Below are 23,951 nucleotides of genomic sequence, written 5' to 3'. Positions count from 1 at the left end.
ATCTGTCTTAGGTACTTTGGTCAGGCTGCTTGCTGACTGTCTCCCCCAGCATAGCTTTTAGTGGACCACCCATCTTGGCCCCCAATCTCAATCAATTCGGTTTGCAGCCACACACTGACTGCCACTCCACTAACTGGAGCCCAGCAGCCCAGCAGCCCAGCAGCCCACTACCCACTACCCACTACCCAGAGAGAGCTCAGCGTAGTGTGTCACTGTAGTGGTACAAGCGATGATGTTAGCTCCAAAGCACCCAAGACGTGTTTGGTCACTTTGCTGCATTTTCTTTGCTCTTCTAAACCGCGCGACAAGGCAGCAAGCGCAAAATTTCTAGAGCAACGGGGGTCACTCATCAAAACTGTTAGCTGGAGAGTAGCATTTTCAACACATTTTCCATCGTGACCACCGGCACGGTTCCTTGAGCATGTCCAGACTTTGCAGTGATAATCTCTCGGCTATTCTCTACTCGTAGACCTATTTTTCGACTCGCCAAATGCCACATTCGTCGAGTGCGAGACCCTCTTGTCCCCCCAAGACCCTGGGCACCACCGCGTCATGGCCGATGCTTCTCCAACTGCTGCAAATGCGCCTGCTCCTGCACACGACCTCGATGCAACTTCGAATACCAACCACCACGACACCGAGCCTAGTGCAGGAACGGGCGAGAAACTGCATATTGACACGTCCAACATACCCCTCGGGGCTCGAAATCCTCCCGGCGATAGCAGTGATTCCGACTTGACTCCTATCAAATCGGACGATGAATTCGAAGAAAACCCTTTCGCCGAGACATCATTATCGCAGGCCACACCGAACGCTCTGAACCGCACAACGAATACGGAGACTAAGGAAGATGAAAGACCAGCAAAGCGTCGTAGAGTATCGACACCTCCCCCGGATTCTCAGCAGCGCAAACCCAACCCCGTGTCGCCGCCCTGGAAGAAGTTCGAGGCTGAGGGCCCGACGACAATCATTGACAATGGCAAACGCAGATCTGGCCGCGTCAACATAGGACCTCCGGGCCCGCCGCTGCCGCCGCCGCCACAGGCAGCCAAATCACGACTTACTAGGGGTGCTTTACAGGATCACAAGGCCACGCCACCAGCCAAGGCCAAGCAAGCAAACACACCTAGAGCGAATGGCCATGTGAATGGGGTCCTTAGATACTCCTCCGGAAGCAGAGCGGCAGCCTCTAAAACACCGCTTTCTGCTAACAAAGGTGTCCCGAAGAAGCCCATAACGAACGGCTCCCGATCTGTGCCAAAAGCCACGAGCCGTAGGAGATTATCCCCGTCGCCGCCGTCTCAGACCACATCCAGACGTACCTCGGCCAGGACGCGGCGTAGCTCTCGCAACCGACGCGACAGCCTAGAAGCGCCCCTTTACGACGATGAAGACAGCTCGAACGCACGCCCGACTAAGATTCGGTTACGCGTCAAGTCCGCCTTTATACCCATCGTCCACCCCGCTCAAGTCAATGTGCTACCAGGTCAAACTGTAGCTCGACCCAAAGTCGGTGAGGATTTCGCCGATTTTTTGCGTAAGGCGCCAGCCATAGATGTCCAAGAAGGTGGGTGGCAGGACTTGGGCGACGACGGACCGTCTTACACCGACGAGCAGGCCGTTAGAGATGCCAAGTTACTTGCGCGCGTGGAGGAGGAGGCCAAGCCTGGTGGGCTGCTCGATGAAGACACATGCGCTGCATTTGTTCCGGAAGCGGTTGAGGAGCCACCTCGACAATGGGCACATATGGATCACATGCTCAAGGCTACGATCAATTTTCGAAGGCTCATGCTCATCGAACACCACAGGCATAGGACAACGGCGCGGAAACTAGCGGATGCTTGTCGAGATGAATGGCTCCGGAGACAACCCAAAACGGCCGAACAGATCGAAGCCGAGGCACGGGGGGCCTGGATGGCGCGGTATAGGACTGTGGTAAAAGTGGTCTCTGGTACATGGGAAAATGTGCGCGCCGAGATCAACCGCAGGCGCTTAGACGAGTGGGAGGCTGCCGAACAAAAACGCGTGAAGGCGGCTCTGAACGAAGCAGTCAATATGTCAGAACTCAAGCTTCAAGCTCGCCGTGCTCATTTCGATTCTGAGGTCGTTTCTGAGGAGGATGACGAAGCGGAGGACGATGTTACAGATGATGAAGTGGAGGAGGAAGAGTTCGAAGACGAAGACGATACAGTAGCCGCTGGTCTTGGCAGCGACTTGCAATCGGATGATGGACTTGATCCTCGTGAGGCTCTCGACAGAGATGAAGACAACATGACTTCATCCGACGATGAGGACGACGCCAAATCGGATCTATCAGATGCTGAGTTGACTCAAGAGCAGCTAAGAGCAAAGTATGCCAATGTCCCTGATTTACCACGTGATGAGATGGGCGCACACGATGACCTTGTTGATGATGAGACGCGCGCTGAAGCCGTCGATGAGGACGACACAAGCGATGAGTCTGTCGACATGGACGACGATATGGGCTCAAGCGATGACAACCTAGAAAGCGATGTTGATGATGGGTCGGAGGACGAAGAAGACGAGGAAGAGCCTTCAGGCCTTCTCGGGCTACTTTTCGGCAAGTCTGAGTTGAAGCAATTAAAAACGGACACCGATGGAGAGCACTCGGATCCATCCGCTATTGATGTCGAAATGGGTAATGCATCGCCGCCAGATAACAGCGAGGTCGGCGAACAAACCAATGCAACTGAGCCCTTCGGCGAGGTATTGGACGACACATCTCTGGCACTGCCGCCAAGCCATGACGATGCGACAGTCGAACAAAAGAACATCCAGCCGACTTCTCAGCAACAATCGGAAGTTGAGACACCACAGCTACACTCGATGGAGGTCGACCCTCCTCTTAATCCATATCAAGCCAATGTGCCAAATGCTATGGCTACAGTTCCAGGCCCTCTCAGTGCCCAAACTGTCGGCAATGGGATCGCTGATGCAGTCAAGCACGGACAATTGGAGAGTGATGTTGATATGACTATGATTGAAGCAAGTGAAGAGCCGTCAATCATCCCCAGCGTCGAAGCCCTCCCGGCTCCTGTCGTTACGAATGTCAGCCCCGGCACCGATGCCGTAACCAACGTCGGGAGCCGGGATCCTAGCCAGTCACCCAGGACATCCGAGACGAAGGTCACAGATGCCGATACGGTTTCCTCAGTGGTCAAATCCGGACTCAGTAGGTCGACATCACCGGCAGGCCGCACACCCAAGACGGAACTACCTTTCTTGCTTCGAGGGACGCTGCGTGAGTATCAACATTACGGTCTGGACTGGCTAGCTGGTCTTTATCGCAATAAGACAAACGGCATCCTGGCTGATGAAATGGGTCTCGGCAAGACGATCCAGACAATTGCGTTGCTGGCACACTTGGCCTGCCATCACGAAGTTTGGGGTCCTCACTTGGTCATTGTTCCAACAAGTGTAATGCTCAACTGGGAAATGGAATTCAAGAAATGGTGCCCCGGCTTCAAGGTTCTCTCATACTACGGCAGTATAGAGGAGCGGAAGAGGAAGCGCCAGGGCTGGAAGACAGATGACATGTGGAATGTCTGCATTACATCCTACCAGATTGTCCTCCAGGACCAGCAGGTCTTCAAACGTCGAAGATGGCACTACATGATTCTTGACGAAGCTCATAACATAAAAAACTTCAAGTCCAAACGATGGCAAACTTTGCTGACATTCAACACGCAAGCTCGTCTTTTACTGACCGGAACCCCTTTGCAAAACAACCTGACGGAACTTTGGTCCTTGCTATTCTTCTTGATGCCCTCGGAAAATGGAGTCGGTGGGTTTGCCGATCTTGCTGAGTTCCAAGACTGGTTTCATAAGCCAGAGTCTCAGATTCTGGAGAGTGGGAGGGAGCAGATGGATGATGAAGCTCGAGCCATTATTGCCAAGCTTCACAAGGTCCTTCGACCATACCTGCTTCGTCGTCTGAAGGCCGACGTCGAAAAGCAGATGCCTGCAAAGTATGAACATGTCGAGTTCTGTCGGCTGTCGCGAAGACAGCGTGAGCTCTACGATGGGTTTCTTGCTCGGACTGATACACGAGATGCGCTGGCATCAGGCAACTACATATCCGTCATCAATTGCCTCATGCAACTTCGGAAAGTCTGCAACCACCCTGATCTGTTTGTGGAACGACCGATCATGACTTCCTTCCGTCAGCGAGGGTCTGTGGCCGGCGACTATGAGTTTACAAATCGCCTGGTGAAGGACAAGCTCTTAGCCGAAAAGCCAATGAGCCTCGTGAGTCTGAGCTTTCTCAACCTGCTGCCGACCACCTACGAGGATCTGTCCGGTGCTGTCTGTGACCGGGGTTCTCAGTTAAGCTCTCACCGCTCGCTTATGGATCTTAGGGAGGCGCAAAAGACACGAGCTCAGTCTGCTTATTCGAATCTTGACCCTTCTGCTGTCGAGTCCAACATTGTTTATCTGGAGAGTGCAGCTCGATGGGGTAGGTTCGAAGAATTGCAACACTGCGTCTATATTAATGCTCTTCGCCGGCAACAGAGGCCAATCTATGGCAAAAGCCTGCGGGACTTCTTAACGATTGGCACCGATAAGCGGCCACACAAATCACGCCCCAAAGTGCCGGCCAAGATCATGAGCTGGTTTGAGGAAGAGTCGCCCATCCTACGCTCCATGGTGTTGGACATTGATCAGCGTGCAGCAAGCATGAAGAAAACCATTTCCAGATTTGCTTGCATCACACCCGCCGTCATCACCCGAGATGCTGATCAATTTGTTTTGGGGTCCAAAGGTGTCCACGTGTTCGACGAGGAGAACCTTCGACTCGCGGCTCCTGTGCGATACGCCCCTTTCATGCCCAAGGAGTCGCCGATCGATCCATGGCACGAGGCTCGCATGCGGTTAAGCATCCAGTTCCCCGACAAGCGGTTATTACAATACGACTGCGGCAAATTGCAAGCACTAGACCGTCTTCTGCGCAAACTCCAGTCCGGTGGGCATCGGGCTCTGATTTTCACACAAATGACGAAAGTGCTGGATATCCTGGAGCAATTTCTTAATATTCACGGCCACAAATACCTTCGTCTGGACGGCGCCACCAAGGTCGAGCAACGCCAGATTTTGACTGATCGCTTCAATAACGACAACCGCATTCTTGCTTTTATCCTGTCTACTCGATCGGGAGGACTGGGCATCAACTTGACTGGTGCTGACACCGTTATATTCTACGACCAAGATTGGAACCCAGCCATGGATAAGCAGTGCCAGGATCGATGCCATCGCATTGGTCAAACTCGCGACGTGCACATCTATCGTTTGATTTCCGAACACACCATTGAAGCCAACATCCTGCGCAAGGCCTCGCAGAAGCAAATGTTGGATGATGTGGTTATCCAGGAAGGAGGATTTACTACCGACTATTTCAATAAGATGACGGTTCAAGATGTCATGAAAGATGTAGTGGACAATGCTGTAGAGGACGTCGTTGGAGACGCCATGGACCGCGTACTGGGAGGCGCTGAATCTGGAGGCGAACGCGCTGTTGGCCGGGTCCTTGAACAAGCCGAAGACCGTGAAGATGTCGCAGCTGCTCACGAAGCAGAGAAGGAAATCCAAGAAGACGAGGCTGACTTTGACGACAAAGCTCCTACTACAAGCGCTTCGGGCAACTCAAGCACGCGACAAGGCACGCCAACTACCAGGGACGTGTCGACTGCTCCAGGTATCGGTCGGTCCAACCTTGGGCTATACGAGCAATCTGCCGACGCGGTTGAGGTAGAGCTCAACGCGTTCGGAGAGCAGATGCGGAATATCGATGACTTCATGCTTGGGACAATGGGACGAATGCTAGAAGGCACACCTCTGGAGCTGCCGAAGGACAAGAAAAAGGGGAAGACCAAAAAGGGGAAAGACACGAGAAAACGCTAAGAGCAGCGGGCTGAGGTACTACGATAACTGTGTATTATACGGGATTGACGAGAGCGTGTTTTCTTTCTGGACTACTGACCTGACATAGCAACCGGGGTGACGATGCTTGCCTTTCATAGCAGGGCGAGCGTTCTTTGAGGGGCAGCAGAAGGAGGGGGCTTTCTTCGAGCGGGAGAGAGAAAAAGAAAAGGCCAGGGGGTCCGAACCCTAGACTAAACAGCATTTGGGAAACAGGTGTTCGGGGGTGTTCGGGGGTGTTCGGCATTGCCTTTACCGCCTATGGGCGCATAACGAAATGAAAAAACTATACTGTACATAGCACCATTAATGACAATGAAGAAGCTCAAGCGACTTTCTACTCACGACCGGATGCTCGGCCCCTGCTGGCTTGAGTTGGCCACCTGCGCTGTATGTACCCGATTGCGGGGAAATGGCAGAAAGAGAGATTGAGCCGGCCTCGACGACCCCGCCATGCCGAAGGAGACAGCCGCCATCCATCGTGATCGAACCACCGTCTCGGGGCCGGCAGTGTCTCACCCACCCCTTTCGTTATTTCTATTGACCCGACAACAGCGACACCACGGCATCTTCACCGCCGCCATGGCATCTGAACAAAGGCTCGTTGCAGAATCGCAATCTTTCCGGGAATACCTCCCAGACCTTGCAGCTCCGCGCTTAACCCGCATAGCCGAATGCGATGCTCGCACTCACGCCGCCGAACTCGTGGACCACCAGCGCCCCCCGTGGCTGTATGCTCTGTATCAACACTGGCTGCAGCTGCTCAAGGAGCCATTCCGCGGCGTGACTAATGACGGTACGCCCAATGCCCTCTCCTTAGCTACGGTGGTGTTTGACAATGCGAGCCAGGCAACGTCCGTCCTGGGCTGTTCCAGCCCCGCGACGAAGGTGTGCCCATCGAAGAAATCGTCAACGCCACGAACAGGGTGCTGGGGCAGTTGACAGACGCCCAGAGGGAGAAGACGCTGTTCCACATCGACTCGCCGCAGTGGCGCACGTGGTCGAACCCGGAGTTCCTGCTGTCGGACAAGGGCGTGCGTCTGGATCAGCTGTCGTCCGGCCTACGAAGCGACGTCCTGTCCGTCCTCCAAGCCGCATTGAGCCCGGAGGGCTACGCCAAGGCCGTGGCTGCCATGCGCGTCAACCACTTCCTGGGTACTCTCGTGGGCGCTCCCGCCGTCATGAACGAGTTCTCCTACAACTTCTGCGTCTTCGGCGGGCCCGATGCCCAACAGCCCTGGGGCTTCAGCTTCTACGGCCACCATCTGTGCTTGTCAGTGTTCCTGCGCGGGACCCAGATCGTCGTGAGCCCCTGGTTCACCGGCGCCGAGCCTAACCTCATCGACGACGGGCCCTACAGGGGCACACGCATCCTGCACGAGGAGGATCGGCTCGGCCTGGTGCTCATGCAGAGCCTCACGCCGGAGCAGCAGACCGAAGCCCGCATCTTCGAACACATGAAGGACGACAAGATGCCCAAGGGCCGCTGGAACCATGACGACCAGCGTCACCTGCTCGGTGCGTACCGTGACAACCGCATCGTCCCCTACGAGGGGATCGTCGTCGCCTCGCTACCCGCGGACCAGCAGGAGACCGTATCCCGGATCCTGGAGCAATATCTCCTGTACTTGCCGGCCCGCGCGCGGCAGCTCAAGCTCGAAGACTGCCGCGCCTGGTACAAAGAGACGTACTTCTCGTGGGTTGGCGGCTACGGCGCCGAGGACCCCTTCTACTTCCGTATCCAGAGCCCCGTCGTCGTCGTCGAGTTCGACCACCACTCCGGCGTATTCCTCACTAACCAGGAGCCGAAGCGTTTCCACATCCACACGCTGCTGCGCACGCCCAACGCCGGCGACTACGGCTTTGCGCTCCGCAGCTTAAAGAGGGAGAGCGAGGTTAAACAGGAATTTGTCTGGGAGGGTTAAGGAGTGAAATGCGTTGTTAATGCGAACGCCTAGTCATGACTGGCGGAAACTACGGCGAAGAATATCGACTACCCATATACCAAGAGTAGCGCCCTTGTTTATACAGGCTTGGGATTGAAAGCAAATCTCTCGTAGCCGTCGTAATTACCACCCTGCAACCCCAGCACCCAGAAGCAAGGACCGACATGACGGTTCCTAGCGCGACGAGATCCGACACTAGGTTCATGAGAAGGTGTGAGCTTTCAACATAGGCATTAAGAACACAAGATGAAGAAAAATGATCTCTACTCCTCATTACTACTTGTCTCCTACATGCTACCGATGTCAGAACAAGCACCTTCCAGGGCATTACAACTAGGCAAGATCATGTCAGGCAGTTGCGCTGGAACAGAGCTGACGACGGCCGCGGGGTTTTGCAGTTCTCCCCTGCCTCCCTCCTCTTTAGACCACACAGACCTACCTTGGCGAATCCTAGGGTTGTATATATATATATTGTTCATTGCCGTATGATCAGGGAGGTATACGGGACACGAGCAGACGACACTCAAGGTTAGTACCAACGACACATGAAACAGGCGAACCAATAATCACCATGCTGCTTGCCGCTGCTGCGTAGTCTCCAATACATCCGGACCACTTCGATATCTATGGTAAGAAGAGCCAACTATTGTACCAGCTCAAGCCAAAACAAAAAAGACACAAACAAGGAACGAATGCTATGGAAGACACTAGTCGAGTACCGGTCGTTCGTGTAAACAATTTCCTGTGCGCTGCATCTCTCTCGGCATACTTGGGACCCATTACGGCCATTGTTCCGTAATTCCGTAAGTGATATAATCAAAAATGATCCGATCGTCTGCTCCATGCGGATTGTGTTTGTTCGCCATCGAGTATCCCCCAGGCGCCTTGTTAGCATGCGAATGCGTCCCCAAATGTTTCAATTCAACCCTTTAGATCGGCTCATCCCGCGGCTCGATCAGAACTTCGTTGACAGAAACATGCTCCGGCTGCGTCAACGCGAACACGATCGAGTTGGCCACATTTTCAGGTTCGAGAACCTTGGCGCCAGAGGGCTCACCGAATTGCTTCAGCGCTTCCGCGTCAGTTGACATGCCCAAGAGGTCGGTCGCGACGTTACCAGGCTGGATACTAGTGACTCGTAGACCGGTTCCGGCAGTCTCTACCCGAAGACTTTGGAGTGTTGCCTCCACGAAGAACTTGCTAGCAGAATAGACACCGAGGCCAGGGAAGACCTTTCGGCCTGCGTCTGACGAGATTGCAACGATGTGGCCTTTGCCCCTTGATAGCATATCCGGCACAGTGGAAGACAGACAGTGAAGAAGGCCCTTGCAGTTGACATCAACTGTGCGGTCCCATTCATCGGTCTGAACGTTCTTCATCATCGTGAAGTACATGACGCCAGCGCAGCTTACGAGAATATCAATTGGGCCTAAACTCTCCGCAGCGGTACGCATAAGCGACTCGACCTGTGACTTGTCTGTCACATCAGTCTTATGAACGAGGACTTTACCGCCTGAAGCAGTGAGTTTGGATTTCAAGGTCTCCAATGCCTCGGTGCGTCGTGCTGCGATAGCGACGTGTGCACCCGCTCCAACCAGAGCGGTTGCAACTGCGGCGCCGATGCCCGAACTAGCACCGGTCACGACAGCAACGCGGTCAGCAAGAGGGCCCTTGGGCTTTGCTTGGACCAATCCGTCGCTCTTGCTAGGCGCATGAGATAGCCAACCGCGAGCATACCAGTCCCGGCAATAAGTCCCGAGGAGTGCGCAGTCAATCTTGGGTCTCTGGAGGCCATAAATGTCAAGGACCTTTTGGGTCTTTGCGTCGTTCAGAACAGTAACGGCCTCCAAGAAGTCGACGCTCGGCATACCGCGACGTAGAATCCCCGCTGTAAACGAGTCGTCGCCGCTTGTGCCAGATGCACCTCTCTTTTCATTCCAGAGTGCAAGCCATTCGTCCCACCCAAGCAGATCAGTAGGATATCCAAGGCTACTAAGATCGCCAAGGAGTGCAGTGGCTGTCACGGGCTTCGGGTCTCCAATATGGAAAATTCGCTGATCTGTATCGACATGGTTGGCCAGCGTCACGACTGCCTGTGTGACGAAGTCGACAGGTGTCATCTCTGCCAGCCAGCCAGGGATCTCAGGTGCGTAGCCAACATGAATCGACTCGACGAACAAAGCAGTGAGCAAGTCATAGGTGTTTGTCGAACCCAAGACACTGTGGCCACTGATGGTGCCCGGTCTGTAGATTCTGACAGGCAATCCACGCCGGCCTGCTTCAAGAACTAACTGTTCGGCTACCCATTTTGTCTGGCCATAACCATCAACGAGCCTCTCAGGCACAGAGTCTGCGTCAATGATTGTGTCCTCAGTCCAGCCTTCGGATGATGGAGGCAAGACGCCGTTGGTAGAGATATAGTGCACAGTTGCGCCACTTCGGCCAGCCAGACGAAGTATCTCCTTCGTGCCACCCACGTTAGCGCCACGCATGGCAGCATAAGGATAGACAAGATTAACCGTAGCGCCAGAATGGACAATAACATCGAGGTGTGAAGTCAAACCCTCAAATTCCTCCTCCGATAGACCTAGCCGCTTTCTTCCAAGGTTGCCAGGCACGACGTCGATCCGATCCAGAATGGACGGTTCCCATATCCCCAAGTCTAGAAGGTTCTTGCGAATTCGCGCCATTCCGGCAGAACGAGAAGTGGATTCTGCCGGCTGGGTAAAACGCACCAGACAAAGGATACGCGCCGAGGTCGACTTCAGCAGCTCTGTTAACAGGAAGGCACCGAGGTAGCCGGTGACACCCGTTAGAAGGATAGTCTTAGCATCCTTCAGCGGGCACATTGAGGTGCTCGTGGGTTTGATGTCATCAGGTAGTGCGGAGTCTGCTCGCAATACGGCTGGAAGATCAGCCTGTACTTTCGCAGTGTGACCGTCACGCGCGTCACGCACGACTTCCAGATGGCCTTCAAGAGTTGGGTTCCCAGCTAAACGTGCCAATGGCACTGGGAATCCAAAGTTGACAGTAAGCCGGCGGGCTAGATCAGCAAGGGCTAGAGAGTGACCTCCAAGGTCAAAGAAGTCATGCTCCTGCGTGATAACGTTCATCGGAAGGTTCAGGGAAGTAGCCCAAGCCTTAGTGATGGCCTCCACCTTGATCTCTCTATCTTTCTCTGTCTGTTGGCCGTTTCCGTTGGGCGACCTGGTGCCCGTAGGACCAGGTAGCCTCTTCAGGTCGACTTTGCCTGAGACCTCGTGCGTAGGCAGCTCGCTAAGCTCGACCCACAGCGCTGGAATCATGTAGTGCGCCAGATATGCTGACAGGGTCTTACGAGCTACCGGGCTGTAGCCAGACTCTTCCACCACAGGGATGACGCGATCTCCTGGTTCCTCCTTGTCTCGGACGAAGTAGGCCACGAGCTGACGGCGTAAGCCTTCACCGTATGAGATAACTGCACAGTGCCTAACAGCCAGCTGTCTCATGATGATACTTTCGACAGCGCCTGGCTGCACGCTGTAGCCGCGGACCTTGATCATGGCCCCAACACGTCCGGTGATCTCCATAAGACCAGAGGGAAGCATTCTCGCCAGATCACCGGTCCTGTACATACGCGCACCAGGCGTTTTGTCGAAGGTGTCAGCAAGGAATGATTTAGCCGTCGTTTCGGGCAGATTAAGATATTCGCGAGCTAGTAGATTACCACCAAGGAAGAGCTCGCCACTAGAGCCATCCTCAATCTTGTTGAAGTTATCGTCGAGAATGTACGTATGGTCGGGGTCCATAGGAGGGCCCACTGGGCAGATTGTTGCCTCGTCAGTGAGCATTTCCTTGATATCGCCACATGCGATTTCATGAGTCTCACTTGCGCTGTAGCAATTGAGCAACCGAGTACTCGGTAGGGCATTCAGAGCTCTCTTGGCGAGGTCGGCGGTAACGACCTCACCATTCAGCCAGAGCCTGCGTAAATCCGGTAGTCGTTCGCCAAGTTTGGAATGCCTCGATAAGACTGTGGCCAAAAGTGTTGGTGTCATGAGGGTCTCGGTGATCTTTTGAGAGGCGAGCAAGTCAACAAGCGCCTCCGGGTCGTAGCTGGTCTCGTCAGGGACAGCAACAACTGTGGCACCTCTAAGAAGCGGGCGCAAAATTTCCCAAATAAAGAACACGTTGCACGCCACGCGGTCTCCAGGCTGTAGATCACTCAAGTGAAATCGCTGGTCATAAGATAAGACCGAAGCTCTATGGGGATTGGCGATACCCTTGGGACGGCCCGTAGTACCTGAAGTGTAACACACGAAAGAAAGTCGATCGAGGTCATCCTCAGCAGGCAGCGGGGGAAGCTCATTCGTGTGTCCGTCGGTCTCTGAAGTGCCATTTGTATGCGCCTTCGCCTCGTCAAGGAGAATGAGAGGAATCTCGGGCTTGATAGAGCCAGCATAGGCTCGATGAGTAACCACGACAGAAGGATTGGCGTCGTCGATGACGTCGGCCAGGAGTCCAGGAGGGTATGCGAGTTCCAAAACAAGGAAGGCGCCTCCAGCACGCAAGGCAGCAAGGCAAGCGATGATATAGTCGGCGCTGCGGCCAAGGAGCACACCAACAAGATCATCGCGGCCGACTCCAAGATGGCGTAGACGGTCAGCTAGAAGACTCGTCTCACGCTCCAGCTCGGCATAAGTCCATTTTGTGGACTCATCCTCCAGTGCGAGGGCATCAGGGGTCGCGGCTGCCTGTTGGCGAAACAGCGCCGACAGGTCTTTGGTGATATCGAGGATGGGCATGATGCCGTCTGAAGACAGAATGAGGAAGAAAAGAAGGTTCTGGGATGGGGAACAGGAAGGTTAAGAGAAGGGTTTAACTCTCTTGTTGCATGGGGCAGTTGGTTGTGTTTGTTCGCCGTACCAGAATCCCACGATATCCCACGTGGCTTGCTCAAGTTGTGGTGACCCCCAAAGGCCTTGACAAATCGTAAGGCAGTACAAGTATACTAGGTAGGGCTAACAACAGCGGATGAGAGATCGAGTCGATAGATGTTTCTCCGGGATTGGATATCTAACAACAGAAGAAGACATCAGTCACCACACCGTGTGGCCATGTGCTGGAGATTCTTCGAGATTCTTTGCTTGCCGCTAGTACGGCTTGGGCAATCGACCTCTCCACCAGCTGGAGGCTCAACTTCCCAGGCACGACGCACAACGCAGGGTAGATGGCAAACTGACGGTGCGTCAGATAATTCCTAGTGCTGGAAATTTGACGTCAGCCATCAGAGTTTTGTACGACTCGGATCTGGGCAGTCAACAAGTGTCGTGTGTAAAGAAGGAGGCAGCACTCACGCACTTGAAGATGTCCTTGTCCTGTCTAACCTGGTGACGTTGACTGCACAATCTGGGGAAACTTGTACCACCTACCACCTTCCCCGAGGGCGAGACATTTCAAAGTGTCCAGTGTCCCATGCTGTGTGGGCTAGGGCAGCTGGTAGATCCATGGCAGCTCCATGGCAGCTCCATTCATTCGTGCAACCTGCCGCCTGCCCTGTCTAAGCGAAAGCCCACGATCAACTAGCTGCTAGGAGTGTCCGTTGCCCAACAGCTGGATCCGCCGACGGCCGGAGCGGGTTTGGGCCCCATTAGTGGGTGCCGCAAACGTCAGCTAACCCCTTGGCATGGCCCGTAAGGCAGTGAAAGATAGGACTGAGTGTGCCTGCATCGGAATCTAGATGATGCCCATCCCTTCATCCTTGTGTCATCAGACGGCGGGGGGGGACGCTTCACGGTGTTGTGATTGGAAGACGCGAGTAGTTAATGTACGTAAAGATCAGGAAACTGCAAGAATTCCGTAGCATAAGAGGCTGGCTTCGGAAGTATGTCATTGGTTCCAACCGTGTTGTTTGTTAGTTTGTACTATCGACTGGTGGGCAGATCCGGATCTTCTTAACCCCTCCTACCACTTACTACCCCCCCTCCCCCTCCTCCAACCAATTGCCCCACGCCGGTGGACATTTGAGTGAGTGAGCGAGCGAGTGGTCTTATCTCTTCATATGTATGTACAAGTATCACTACATACATATCGACCAAGCCTGCAGGTGTCATCGTCGAATGTAATATCTATCAACCCCGAATAAAAGCAGCGTTCCGTTGGGGAACCTACCATCACTCTCAGAGGGTTTTCTGATATACCCAATCCGTCTGGTGGCATGTCCCCACCCAGAATCCTGTCTCGCCTGCCTTCCGGTATCCGAGGCGTTCATACAGCTTCTGTGCCTTGGAATTGTCTTCCCACACAGTTAACCATATCTCCTTCAATCCCTCAGCGCGGGCTTTTCCTTCGAGGGCGTCGATGAGTTTAGTGCCAACGCCCTTTCCTTGTACAGAAGGGTCGACATAGAGCTTTTGCAAACAGCACTTCTCCGCTGCATCTCCTTGCAGACAGGCGTCTGTCTCCCCGCGCACGAGCTGCACTATACCGACGACGGAGTTTTGGTCTTGTGTTCGAGCGACAAGGGTAATCTTCTCGGGGCATTGGAGCTCTGCAGCCATGGCGGCGGCCGAGTACTCTGCTGCCATGAAGGCCTCGAGCTCACCTTGAGGCACAGATTCACCAACCATGGCGTTGAAGGACCGCGTGCCCACATCAGCCATGGCGTCTACGTCCCTGGTTGACGCTATCTCTACTAGAATGTCGTGCTGCGGCTTCTCTGTCGTATTCGATTGTACCAGGGTCGTTGTGGATTGACTTATGTCTGCGACCTTGTCTAAGGTTACTGTCATGGCGATCGATGGGAATTGAATGGGTTAGTGGAGATGAAATGGCGGGATTGCTGCTTCCTGTTAAAGTCGCTTGAGAAGCAGTTCCAAGAACAGCAAATGAGATGCTGGAATGATCAATTTCTTGAGGTAATGCACTATAGCGTTAATCACGGTCGCAATGCAGAGAAAATAGAAAGGCTACATCGCAAATGGCTAACTTATAAACCAAGCCGGGAACGATGTATCTCTATACAATAACAACTCCATAAACGCCCTGTCGCGCCCTACGCATGTCAAAGGTGTACCTACGCTAAGTGGCCCAGCTTGGCAGCATGCATCTCCATGAAGGAAGTTGATAATTTCGAATTTCTGTAGACTGCCAGAAAACTACTATTGGTTCTAGTTCCTGCCTTTCTCGAGCGGCCGTCTGCCTTTGAGCTTTAATATGGACGAAGCTGCTGTGAGCAAATAGAATCCGCCGGATCTCCAAGCGGACGGTAGTTGGGGGAGATTTACGGCCACCCCACTTACAGAGAAGGCCTCATCTCATCGCCAGACATGCTTCCTATTATCGGATCGAATCGAAGATCAAATATCAGTCAGATTATACATCAATTAGCTGGCTTGGCACATTTGTATCGAGCCACTGTAGACGTTCTAGCGAATCACTTGAGCTGGAGTGACATTCAATCAACTGCCTGCAGAATATATCGCATGGGCACTTTGACCAGGGCGCACAGATTTCCACTTAATTGTAATGAGTATTTGGTCCACATCTTCGCGAACCATCGTGTAGTAGAAGAGAACAGCACAATCCGCAGGCCATCTCAATCCTGCACCTTCTAACACACCCCTTGTCCCCAACACTCATCATGTCACGCTTCAATGGTCGTTGCAAGTACTGGGGTGAAGACCATGGGCACAGCAGCAGTCGGGCAAGCCACCACTAGGTACGTCGCTTGCCAGGCCAGAGTCACGGACCGCTGTGACCAGCCAAGGAGCTATTTGCATTTTGTTAGCCGAGAACTGCAAGCGATGCCATGACAATACTTGCCATCGTAGTCCTCGCTCATCTTCATGGCAAGAATGTCCCACTTTCGTGACGAGATCTCCTCATTGGCAATCATTCTATCGGTGTTGGCAGTACAATCTCTCAAGATCATGGCATCCCAAGGATGATCTGGGCAGGTGGCAGGGGGGCCACGAAACATGCGCACATTTTCTGCTCTGGTTGACAAAAAGCCAAAACCGAACCCTTACTTGGGTGTGGCAGTGATGTTGACATTGACTGCGCATCATGTTTGTTGGCCACTACATGTAGACCGGTTTGTGGCCATCGATATTGTCTAAGGCAGCAGGATTCTAGCTTTGTTCTAGGAAAGGGTATATTAACCCTTCCCTCATCTTGATAGAAGTAGAGATAGATCTTTATCCGAGATACAATCCTATTTGCAGAGCAACAAGCGAAGTACTTACCCAAAGTGTAGGTCAAGTCATTGACAGCACCAGTAGCCAAGCGAGAATCGAAACCGACGACGGTGCCACCCATTTTGGCAACAATCTCCATGCAGTTCTCATTATTCTCGACGGTCCAGTCTAACTAGATTGAAGTTAGACAGGCGGATTGGTAATGGTGCCAGGTCAGCGGTAAAATTGGCCAACTTTACGTTGTAGAACGACAAGTCCTGAGTCTTTCTGTAGTACTATAGCAGTTGTGTCAGTTTTGGAACCGAAGAACCGCAGAACCGCAGAACCGCAGCATGATATGCTCTTATACGTACCAGCTTCCGAACGAAGCTCTGGCTGCCATATTTGACAAATGGAACGGCGTGGGCATTGATGAGCGCCAGGTCTCTCACTTCCATAGGGCCATGGCGAAGCCAGCCCAATGGATTGGCTTGCATCATGGAGAGTGCATGCGCCTGCTTGTTGGTGAGCTTGCTTCCGCCAGACATTTTGGCTCAGGTCAAGCCAGTCTTGAGGCCAATGAGAGACGCTTGTTGTCTTGCTTGGTGGTGTCTTGGGCGAAGTATTCAGGTGGCGCGGCGTGTGGGTTTTAGTTGGCCAAGAAGCCGAGCTTGGACAACGAGATGAAAGTAGATCAGATGGGAGAGTTGATCTGGTATTTCAACCTGGGACTAAAGGTCGGTTGCCTGCAGAAACTTGGTGCCTGGTGCCCTTCTTGCCGTTTGTGTGGGCTGTTTTCGGTTTGCACCTAGGCTGCTCCTTCCCGAGCTGTGTGGCATACATAGGGGTTCTGAGGGCCATCTCGTCTGCCACCATGCCCGACCAGTAATTGAACTTGCCAGCGGGAGCAGTCCATTTCTCTGGGAGAACAACGCATTCACCCTTTGTGAGACGGGAGGCCATCTGAGCCGGAGTTTGCCCTCCCCAGTCCTCATTGCGAGATATGGCTAACGAATCCGCGCCTGGTGGTGTATAATGTCAGCACCTTAAATATACGTTTCGGCCGTAGATAGATATGGCACAGAAGCCAGTCATCCGGCCCGAACTTTCGGGGTGGCTGTCTGACCACCCGTTTTGTGTACAGCCGGACCGGTTGTACCGAATGCGATATCGGACTCGGCTTTTGCTTGATGCTTCTCGATAGTCTATGTGGTTGTGATTGGATAGTGAATCGGCTATGAACACCATCTCCACTCGTCTCACTAAGGGCAAGAAGCGGAGATAGGTCGACGACCCCAAACTGTCCCTAGATACTTAGTACGATTGATGTCAACACTAGATCGGCCCATGTCAGTCACAAACAAGTCAAGATTCATACAACGACTATGCAGCAGATCCAAGAAGCGTACAATGCGTTGGCTAGTGAGTATGCTGCGAACAATCCCAAAAGCAAAGCCGCATACGAGGCCGCGACCAAAAGCCTCCCTGGCGGCAATACGCGCACAGTCCTGTTCTACGAGCCGTTCCCCCTTTATACCGAGAGAGCAGAGGACTGCCACCTATGGGATGTCGACGGGCACAAATACGTCGATCTGTTAGGGGAGTACACGGCAGGATTGTATGGGCATTCCAATGTGGTGATCGTGGAGGCGATCCAGGCCGCTTTGAAGCGCGGCCTTAGTTTTGGAAGCCATCACACCGATGAGGCACGTCTCGCCCAGCTGATTCGGGACCGCTTCTCGAGCATAGAGCTTGTGCGCTTCACCAACTCGGGCACTGAGGCGAGCTTGATGGCCCTGGCCGCCGCTAAAATCTACACGAACAGGCCAAAGATTATGGTGTTCGAAGGAGGGTACCATGGCGGAGGCTTCTTGTTCAAATCCGGCCCGCATCCCGTCAACGTTCCCCACGAGTACTTGATGGCGCAGTACAACGACACGGACTCTGTCGATGAATTGATATCGACAGATGGAAAGGACATAGCTGCTATTATTGTCGAGCCCATGATTGGATCAGCGGGTTGCATTCCTGGAGCCCCTGACTTCCTCACTCATCTCAGAGCAAAGGCAACCGAGATAGGAGCTGTCCTCATTTTCGATGAAGTTATGACTTCGCGGTTGTACTCGGGTGGCGGTATTCAGTCCGAGCTTGGCATCACCCCTGACGTCACCACCCTGGGCAAATACATCGGTGGAGGCATGTCCTTTGGGGCATTTGGCGGGAAGGCAGAAATAATGTCAATATACGATCCTCGGACGACTAGCATTACAAGAAAAGGGGCTTCCGTCCCCCACGCCGGCACATTCAACAACAACGTTCTCACCATGGCTGCCGGTTCAGCAGGGCTAGAAAAGGTGTTCTCCCCTGGCGTGGCACGAGCCCTGCATGCCCGTGGTGATGAATTACAAAGCAAGCTCAAGGCTGTCGCTAAAGGCACGATTATGAGGGTCACAGGTTGCGGCTCTATCATGGCCATTCATTTCACTGCAACGCCTTCTGAAAGGATCCACAGCATTCGAGATCTTGATGGCCACAACACCTTCCTACTCGACACTTTGCACCTATATATGCTAAGCCAAGGCTTCTACCTCGCCCGACGTGGTTTCATTGCGCTGTCATTGGAAGTGACTGCTACAGAACTTGACAGATTTGTAGAGGCTATACATGGGTTTTTGCGCCACTATGACAGCCTGGTATCTGAGTAGGACAGATGAAGGGCATCGTCGTAGGCTTCACTGGGCACAAAAAAGGTCCAAGGACTTGATCAGCACAACGTTGAACCTTGTTTTTCGTGACCTGTGACGAATTTATAATGCCCACTTCCTTGAGACCTCCACATCCAGACTCGAAGTTGGGTTTAAGAAGTTGTGGGATGTTGACACGCATGCGATGAAATAGAATAGGGGGCCAATGGTTTCTCCATGATACTCGCTTCGCTATTGGCATAACTCGATGGTGGGTTGAACGGTTTGACGTCACTATAGATTTCCAAAAACATTAGACGCCTCCGGTAAAAGTATTCAGGGCTTGGGTATCTATTTGCTGTAAATGAAAAGTAGCAGCCAAGTAGGTCTATCGTCTCGCAGTTATATATATTACCTCATTAGGGCAACCATGTGACAGGGTAAAAGCGTTATCCTCCCCCGAGTAGCTCAGATACAGCATATACACAAATCAACGTCCACCACATCGCCCCGTGCCACCAAACGGACCCTTGTATCCGCAGGCCTTCACCACTACTGGACACTGACGTTGCAGTTGGGCCTGGCTGGCGTGCAAACTCAGGGCAAGCGAACTGTACGCTGGCGATTCTCTGGCCCCTGAACTGGGTGCAGACCCCTGACGTATTCACCCCGGCGAAACCCTGCGCAGCAGTAGCAGCATGCACAACAGGGGCATAGGACTCCTGAGTGAAAGTGGGCGGAGGGGCTAGCCATGACGGGCCAGCATTCTCGCCGTCATGTCCACTTTCCTTGCTGCTTCCACTCCCGCTCGTGCTGTTCCGGCCCCCAGATGCGGCCCCAGTGCCGCCGTGAGTGCCACCATCCCCACTACTACCACTGCTGCTGCCGGTGCTACTGCTACTGCTGCTACCGGTGCTGCTGCCGGTTTCGGTGCCGCTGCTTGATGTCGTCTCGGTAGGGAAGGCACACCCAAATTCTGATGATATTAAAAGGGTGGGCAGTCCACTATTAGGACACCCGGGCAGTGTGCCCACCTGGATTGAGCCTGTCCCCGGCGGCACATCAAGGCATATTCCTGATTCTAGTTAGAAAATTGTACTCCCCAAGGACTGAGCATGCGAAGAGTAGAAACGGCACAGGAGCTATTATTACCTAGTGGCAGGTATGTTGGTTGGTTGGCCGAAGGACGGGCACATTCTGTATCGCGAAAGAGGATGAAAGACATTATTACTTGTGTGTGATCATGATGAGGAATTCCTGTCGGCTCACCTCTATTCTCTTGATAAGCGGAGGTTTGCGATTATTTACCACGTTGCCTCCGTTTCTGGGGTGATGGGACAGTCCGACCCTCTGGCTAGATTGGAAGTGGTGCAATCTTGTCGTCGGGCAGATTAGGTTTCCCAGACGCGTGAGCGTTGAAACTACCTGTGCTAAAGAGTTGAGAGTGTCTCTGTAATCGTTCGACCTGTTTCAGCTGCCGCGTAGTCCCAAGTCAGGCTGTTCCTGAAAATACTTCTCGAGGCACATTGCTCTGCGTCCATATCACCTTAACCAGAGCACTGTACAAACTAACAGGCGAAACGTCGTTTATATTCTTTGTACTGTTAGGCTATTTTGGGTGCGACTATTTAATAATCATGATACTATCTGTTCGGTACGTTATACTGCATAGGTCGAGTCGGCTGAGACTTTGTCTCACTCTCTCATGGTTATATGCGAACACTCAAGCTATGTGCCAACGGTGCGCTCGGTACTGTTTCCATGTTAATCAATACAATAACAGTAGCATGAATCAAGAACGTAACAGTAGGATAACCAAGCAAAGGAACATTTTGTTCATGTAGCTATAACAATAACTACATGTAAGTTATACTGGGGTTTCTGTTTCTGTAGTACTATGCCCATGGCAGGTGGGAAAGTACTGAGTCTAGACAGGACTGATGTTCTGGAATGATATGACAAATACGTAATTAAAGTTGTCATTTAAAAGAAAAGAAAGACACATTCGTCGGTGATCCAGCCAACCGGCGCCTTTGTACGAACCAGTACTTGTAGAACTACCAGTGAGGTAAAATGTCGAACGCCCGACACTTACCTTCGAGAGATATGTCCGCATGTATTGTCAGGACCACTAGTTCTCCTGTTCGCTATCCAACCCTAAAGCTCCAACATGAGAATTGCCAACCCTTATCCTCACATGGCAGCAGCTGCCTCCAACACGTCGGATATAGGCTCCGCGAGGTGCCGGGTTAAAATCACCAGGGCACCTCTATTCTATAATACCACGTGGAAGGCGGGTCAGTCCCCGACACTGCCGACAGATGCAACCCACCTGTGGGGAGCCCTGGATCACTGTACGATACGCGTTGAGCCTCAAGTGTTGTAGCCCCAGGAAACAGTATTGCAGGATTTACATGGGAGCACAACGTGTCAAACTAGAAGGGGAGCATGTGCTCGACCTAAGTACGGGACATAAGCGGGTTGCCATTTAAGCGTGAGTGTTTATCATTACGTGTCGTTTTGTTTTGATGCTATTGATACAGGTCTTCGACCACCTCTATTTTGTTTTCTGAAGCCCTTAGGGGTTTTTGGCATCTTCAAAATGGACCTTCCCATCTTGACCGACACTCGCCACCTTGACCTTAAGGGCGGGCTCCTCCGCCTTGATAGGCGCCGTGGCATCCGGCTTCGGCTTGGTGGCAAGCTCGACGGCAGCAGGAAGCGAACCCGCCGGGGTGTCGGCGATCTCGTTCACATTGTCCTTGGTAAGTACATCGCTGATTCTGGCGCCTCGGCTTGACATAAGGATCGTCATGGGTCCCTTGAATTGCAAGAACAACCGATCGCCCCAGATGGTTCTCCGCGCCGTCGTGCGCATACTGAAGAATACCCGGGACATCAGCTGGTACCAGTCCGTCTGTCGCATGGTACGGAAGAATTTGATATTGCCCAGCCAATTGGTAACAGAGGGTATCTGGAAGGTGATGCCGGTACTCTTGAATCGGAACGGCAAGGGCGGGTTTCGGGTGATGGTATAAGCCACCACGTTTGAAGGGTGCGCAACGAACTCCTCCCCCTCTCCCAAGGTGAGCTGGTAGGTGTGACCCGGCGCAGATAGCGCCGCCAGACCCCGACCTGACAATTCCGACGAGCCCCAGTTTGCCAGCGGGAGCTTGTGTTGGATGCGCGGCGTGACCGTCAGAGTGTGGCCGGTCCATGCCAGCAGCGCTGACCGCTGCGCAACCATCCAGTCCGTCGTTCCATCAAGGTGTAAAACTGTGAAAGTCGTCGTGGGCGATTTCGTAGAGATCAGGGCCGTTATTGGGGACGTAGAGGTAATGCGCTGGTAAAGGAAGGGCACACCTGTCGCGGCCCGGCTTAAAGGGGGAGAGAAGGGAAAGTGTCGATTGGGCCTAGAAGAATCGCAGGTTAGCCAGTCCCGAGGGGTGATAGACAGATTTGCAATGGCTGCGCTACATTTTGTGCCTTGCCCGAGACAGCCACAAGAGTCCCCCGTCTTGTATAGAGTCGCTGCGACGCAGCTAGAGAAACGGACAAAAGAGAGTATGGTGTGCCGAGGACCTCAAAACGGGCATCGGCGACGTCTCGAGAGGTGTCGAGTGATGTTCCGAAAGCATCGCCGCCAAGACGCGGCGAGTCGGTCGTGGGCGATGAGCTGATCTGGATTGCCCTACATTGCCGGCAGATGTGGCTGCTCTGACCGGCCAATTGGCGTGCCCGACCTCTTCTGATCAAAGCAGAGGCAGTGCGCATGGCGGTAGTGGGCAGTGTCGAGGGCGCGAATGGCCGCTGTGTTTGACTGAAGTCGGAATTGCTCGCTTGGCACAGTCGGGAAAACTAGATTTGGAGCTTGGATTCCATCCCGTCCACCTTCTGCCTGTTTTGATTGATGAGGTCAGTTTGGTTTGTTTGGCCCAAGCTCCCCGCCTAGGTTATCATCGCGGGGCTAAACCTCGGGAGCATCCGGCATATCCCCGTTAACACCACCAATTCACATGAGCACGAAACACACCCGGCTACCGGATGCTTTGCTTTGTTTGTTCAATGCCAGGTACCCGTGCGCTATGCTGTCACATATGGGGAGGAGCCGCAATGACGGGCAACGACCCTCTGCTGATGTCTTCCAATCTGGCCATGGACAATGCTTCAGCCCCAGCAACCTCGAGGTATATCACTGCCCTCTCCATGCGCAGATCCTCTCTTGATTTCCTCAACGCCTCCTCGGATACCTCCACTGCCAGCTCAGCGTCCTCACATTGTTCCCTGGCCATGTGCAGTCTCTGTCTGAGCACTGCATGGCAGATCTCGAGCTCTCTCCTTGATACCCGGATCCTGTCACGCCAAATGATGGTGCTGTAGGGCCCATCCCATTGGCCCCCTTTCTCGGAATGAGAAGCTATACATAAGCTCTCGGCGGCCCCTACGGACTCTTCGTCACACTGCGCCTGCCTCAGGAGATATTGTGCCGAGTCCACCTGGCTCTGAGCCTCTCGCAAGAACCTGGTCTCTGACCCATCACCACTCATCTGCCCTTGGACGAGCGCCTTTTTCACCTCGTCAAAGGCTGCTGCAACTCGGCTCAACGCGCCTGCCAGCGCCTCCGCCATGTTTCTCGACTCTTTGTATCGCTCTAGCATTTGGCATTTAGACGCGTATGCTGCGTCCACCTTCTGCTGTAGCGCTCTCTCTTGCTGGTAATTGGAATCGGAGCGCGAGAAGACGTCTTCCCAGAGACGATCCAGTCCTTGCTGGGCTTGGTCATGTCGAGAGGCGACATGGTCGAGGTCCTGGAGTAGAATCACGGCGTCTTCGCACTGTCTCTCGAGCATGCCTTTCTTCTCCTTGGCTATGTGTTCTTGCCGAAGAACCTCGTAGTATTCTTCTGTTACCAATGCAGCCTTGGCTTGGTATCTGTTGCGCTGCCTTGTGGCCCGGTAAGCGAGTCGTCGGACGACACTGTCTCGGTATTTCCGGTGACTCATCAAAGTGGTGCCCCTATCTTTGTCGAGTGACTCGATCTGTGCATTCAACTTGTGCAATGCCTCGCTTAGCTCGACAACTCTGCATTTCTGTTGTTCAAGCGCCGACGGTGCGTAGTCGGTTTGAGCAATCTGGGTCCAGAGCTCGCCGGTGCGGGCGGCCGTATCCCGAATCGCCTGGTGTATCGATGGCATGGCGATTTTGAGCTGGGTATAGTGTCGTTACCA

General features: G+C 53.3%; 8 protein-coding genes across 8 annotated transcripts; 3 read left to right on the top strand and 5 right to left on the bottom strand.

Moving 5' to 3' along the window:
- Positions 1-552: 552 nt before the first annotated feature.
- Positions 553-5,919, top strand: PG998_001730 (SWR1-DEAH-box protein- putative RNA helicase; the record flags this gene model as incomplete). Its single annotated transcript, XM_066868548.1, has 1 exon — positions 553-5,919. The coding sequence occupies one exon, from the start codon at positions 553-555 to the stop codon at positions 5,917-5,919; it is 5,367 nt and encodes a 1,788-aa protein (XP_066736963.1).
- Positions 5,920-6,519: 600 nt separating this feature from the next.
- Positions 6,520-7,862, top strand: PG998_001729 (uncharacterized protein; the record flags this gene model as incomplete). The annotated part of the gene is made up of 2 exons (XM_066868547.1): positions 6,520-6,733; positions 6,787-7,862. The coding sequence occupies 2 exons, from the start codon at positions 6,520-6,522 to the stop codon at positions 7,860-7,862; spliced, it is 1,290 nt and encodes a 429-aa protein (XP_066736962.1).
- A 950-nt stretch (positions 7,863-8,812) lies between these two features.
- Positions 8,813-12,667, bottom strand: PG998_001728 (Linear gramicidin synthase subunit D; the record flags this gene model as incomplete). Its single annotated transcript, XM_066868546.1, has 1 exon — positions 8,813-12,667. The coding sequence occupies one exon, from the start codon at positions 12,665-12,667 to the stop codon at positions 8,813-8,815; it is 3,855 nt and encodes a 1,284-aa protein (XP_066736961.1).
- A 1,374-nt stretch (positions 12,668-14,041) lies between these two features.
- Positions 14,042-14,653, bottom strand: PG998_001727 (uncharacterized protein; the record flags this gene model as incomplete). The annotated part of the gene is made up of 1 exon (XM_066868545.1): positions 14,042-14,653. The coding sequence occupies one exon, from the start codon at positions 14,651-14,653 to the stop codon at positions 14,042-14,044; it is 612 nt and encodes a 203-aa protein (XP_066736960.1).
- Positions 14,654-15,605: 952 nt separating this feature from the next.
- On the bottom strand, positions 15,606-16,587 carry PG998_001726 (uncharacterized protein; the record flags this gene model as incomplete). The annotated part of the gene is made up of 5 exons (XM_066868544.1): positions 15,606-15,633; positions 15,683-15,760; positions 15,893-15,920; positions 16,109-16,232; positions 16,414-16,587. 5 exons carry the CDS (start codon positions 16,585-16,587, stop codon positions 15,606-15,608), a joined length of 432 nt encoding a protein of 143 aa, XP_066736959.1.
- Positions 16,588-17,424: 837 nt separating this feature from the next.
- Positions 17,425-18,744, top strand: PG998_001725 (uncharacterized protein; the record flags this gene model as incomplete). Its single annotated transcript, XM_066868543.1, has 1 exon — positions 17,425-18,744. The coding sequence occupies one exon, from the start codon at positions 17,425-17,427 to the stop codon at positions 18,742-18,744; it is 1,320 nt and encodes a 439-aa protein (XP_066736958.1).
- A 2,557-nt stretch (positions 18,745-21,301) lies between these two features.
- On the bottom strand, positions 21,302-22,497 carry PG998_001724 (Altered inheritance of mitochondria protein 24; the record flags this gene model as incomplete). The annotated part of the gene is made up of 2 exons (XM_066868542.1): positions 21,302-22,066; positions 22,201-22,497. 2 exons carry the CDS (start codon positions 22,495-22,497, stop codon positions 21,302-21,304), a joined length of 1,062 nt encoding a protein of 353 aa, XP_066736957.1.
- A 317-nt stretch (positions 22,498-22,814) lies between these two features.
- PG998_001723 (uncharacterized protein) lies at positions 22,815-23,918 on the bottom strand (the record flags this gene model as incomplete). Its single annotated transcript, XM_066868541.1, has 1 exon — positions 22,815-23,918. The coding sequence occupies one exon, from the start codon at positions 23,916-23,918 to the stop codon at positions 22,815-22,817; it is 1,104 nt and encodes a 367-aa protein (XP_066736956.1).
- Between the last annotated feature and the right edge of the window lie 33 nt (positions 23,919-23,951).

Source organism: Apiospora kogelbergensis (assembly GCF_038363985.1).
Source record: "Apiospora kogelbergensis strain CBS 113332 chromosome Unknown utg000001l_segment0_segment0, whole genome shotgun sequence".
Lineage (NCBI taxonomy): Eukaryota > Fungi > Ascomycota > Sordariomycetes > Amphisphaeriales > Apiosporaceae > Apiospora > Apiospora kogelbergensis.
The sequence above is the reverse complement of the archived record's forward strand: the minus strand, read 5'-3'. Positions and strand labels throughout refer to the sequence as shown.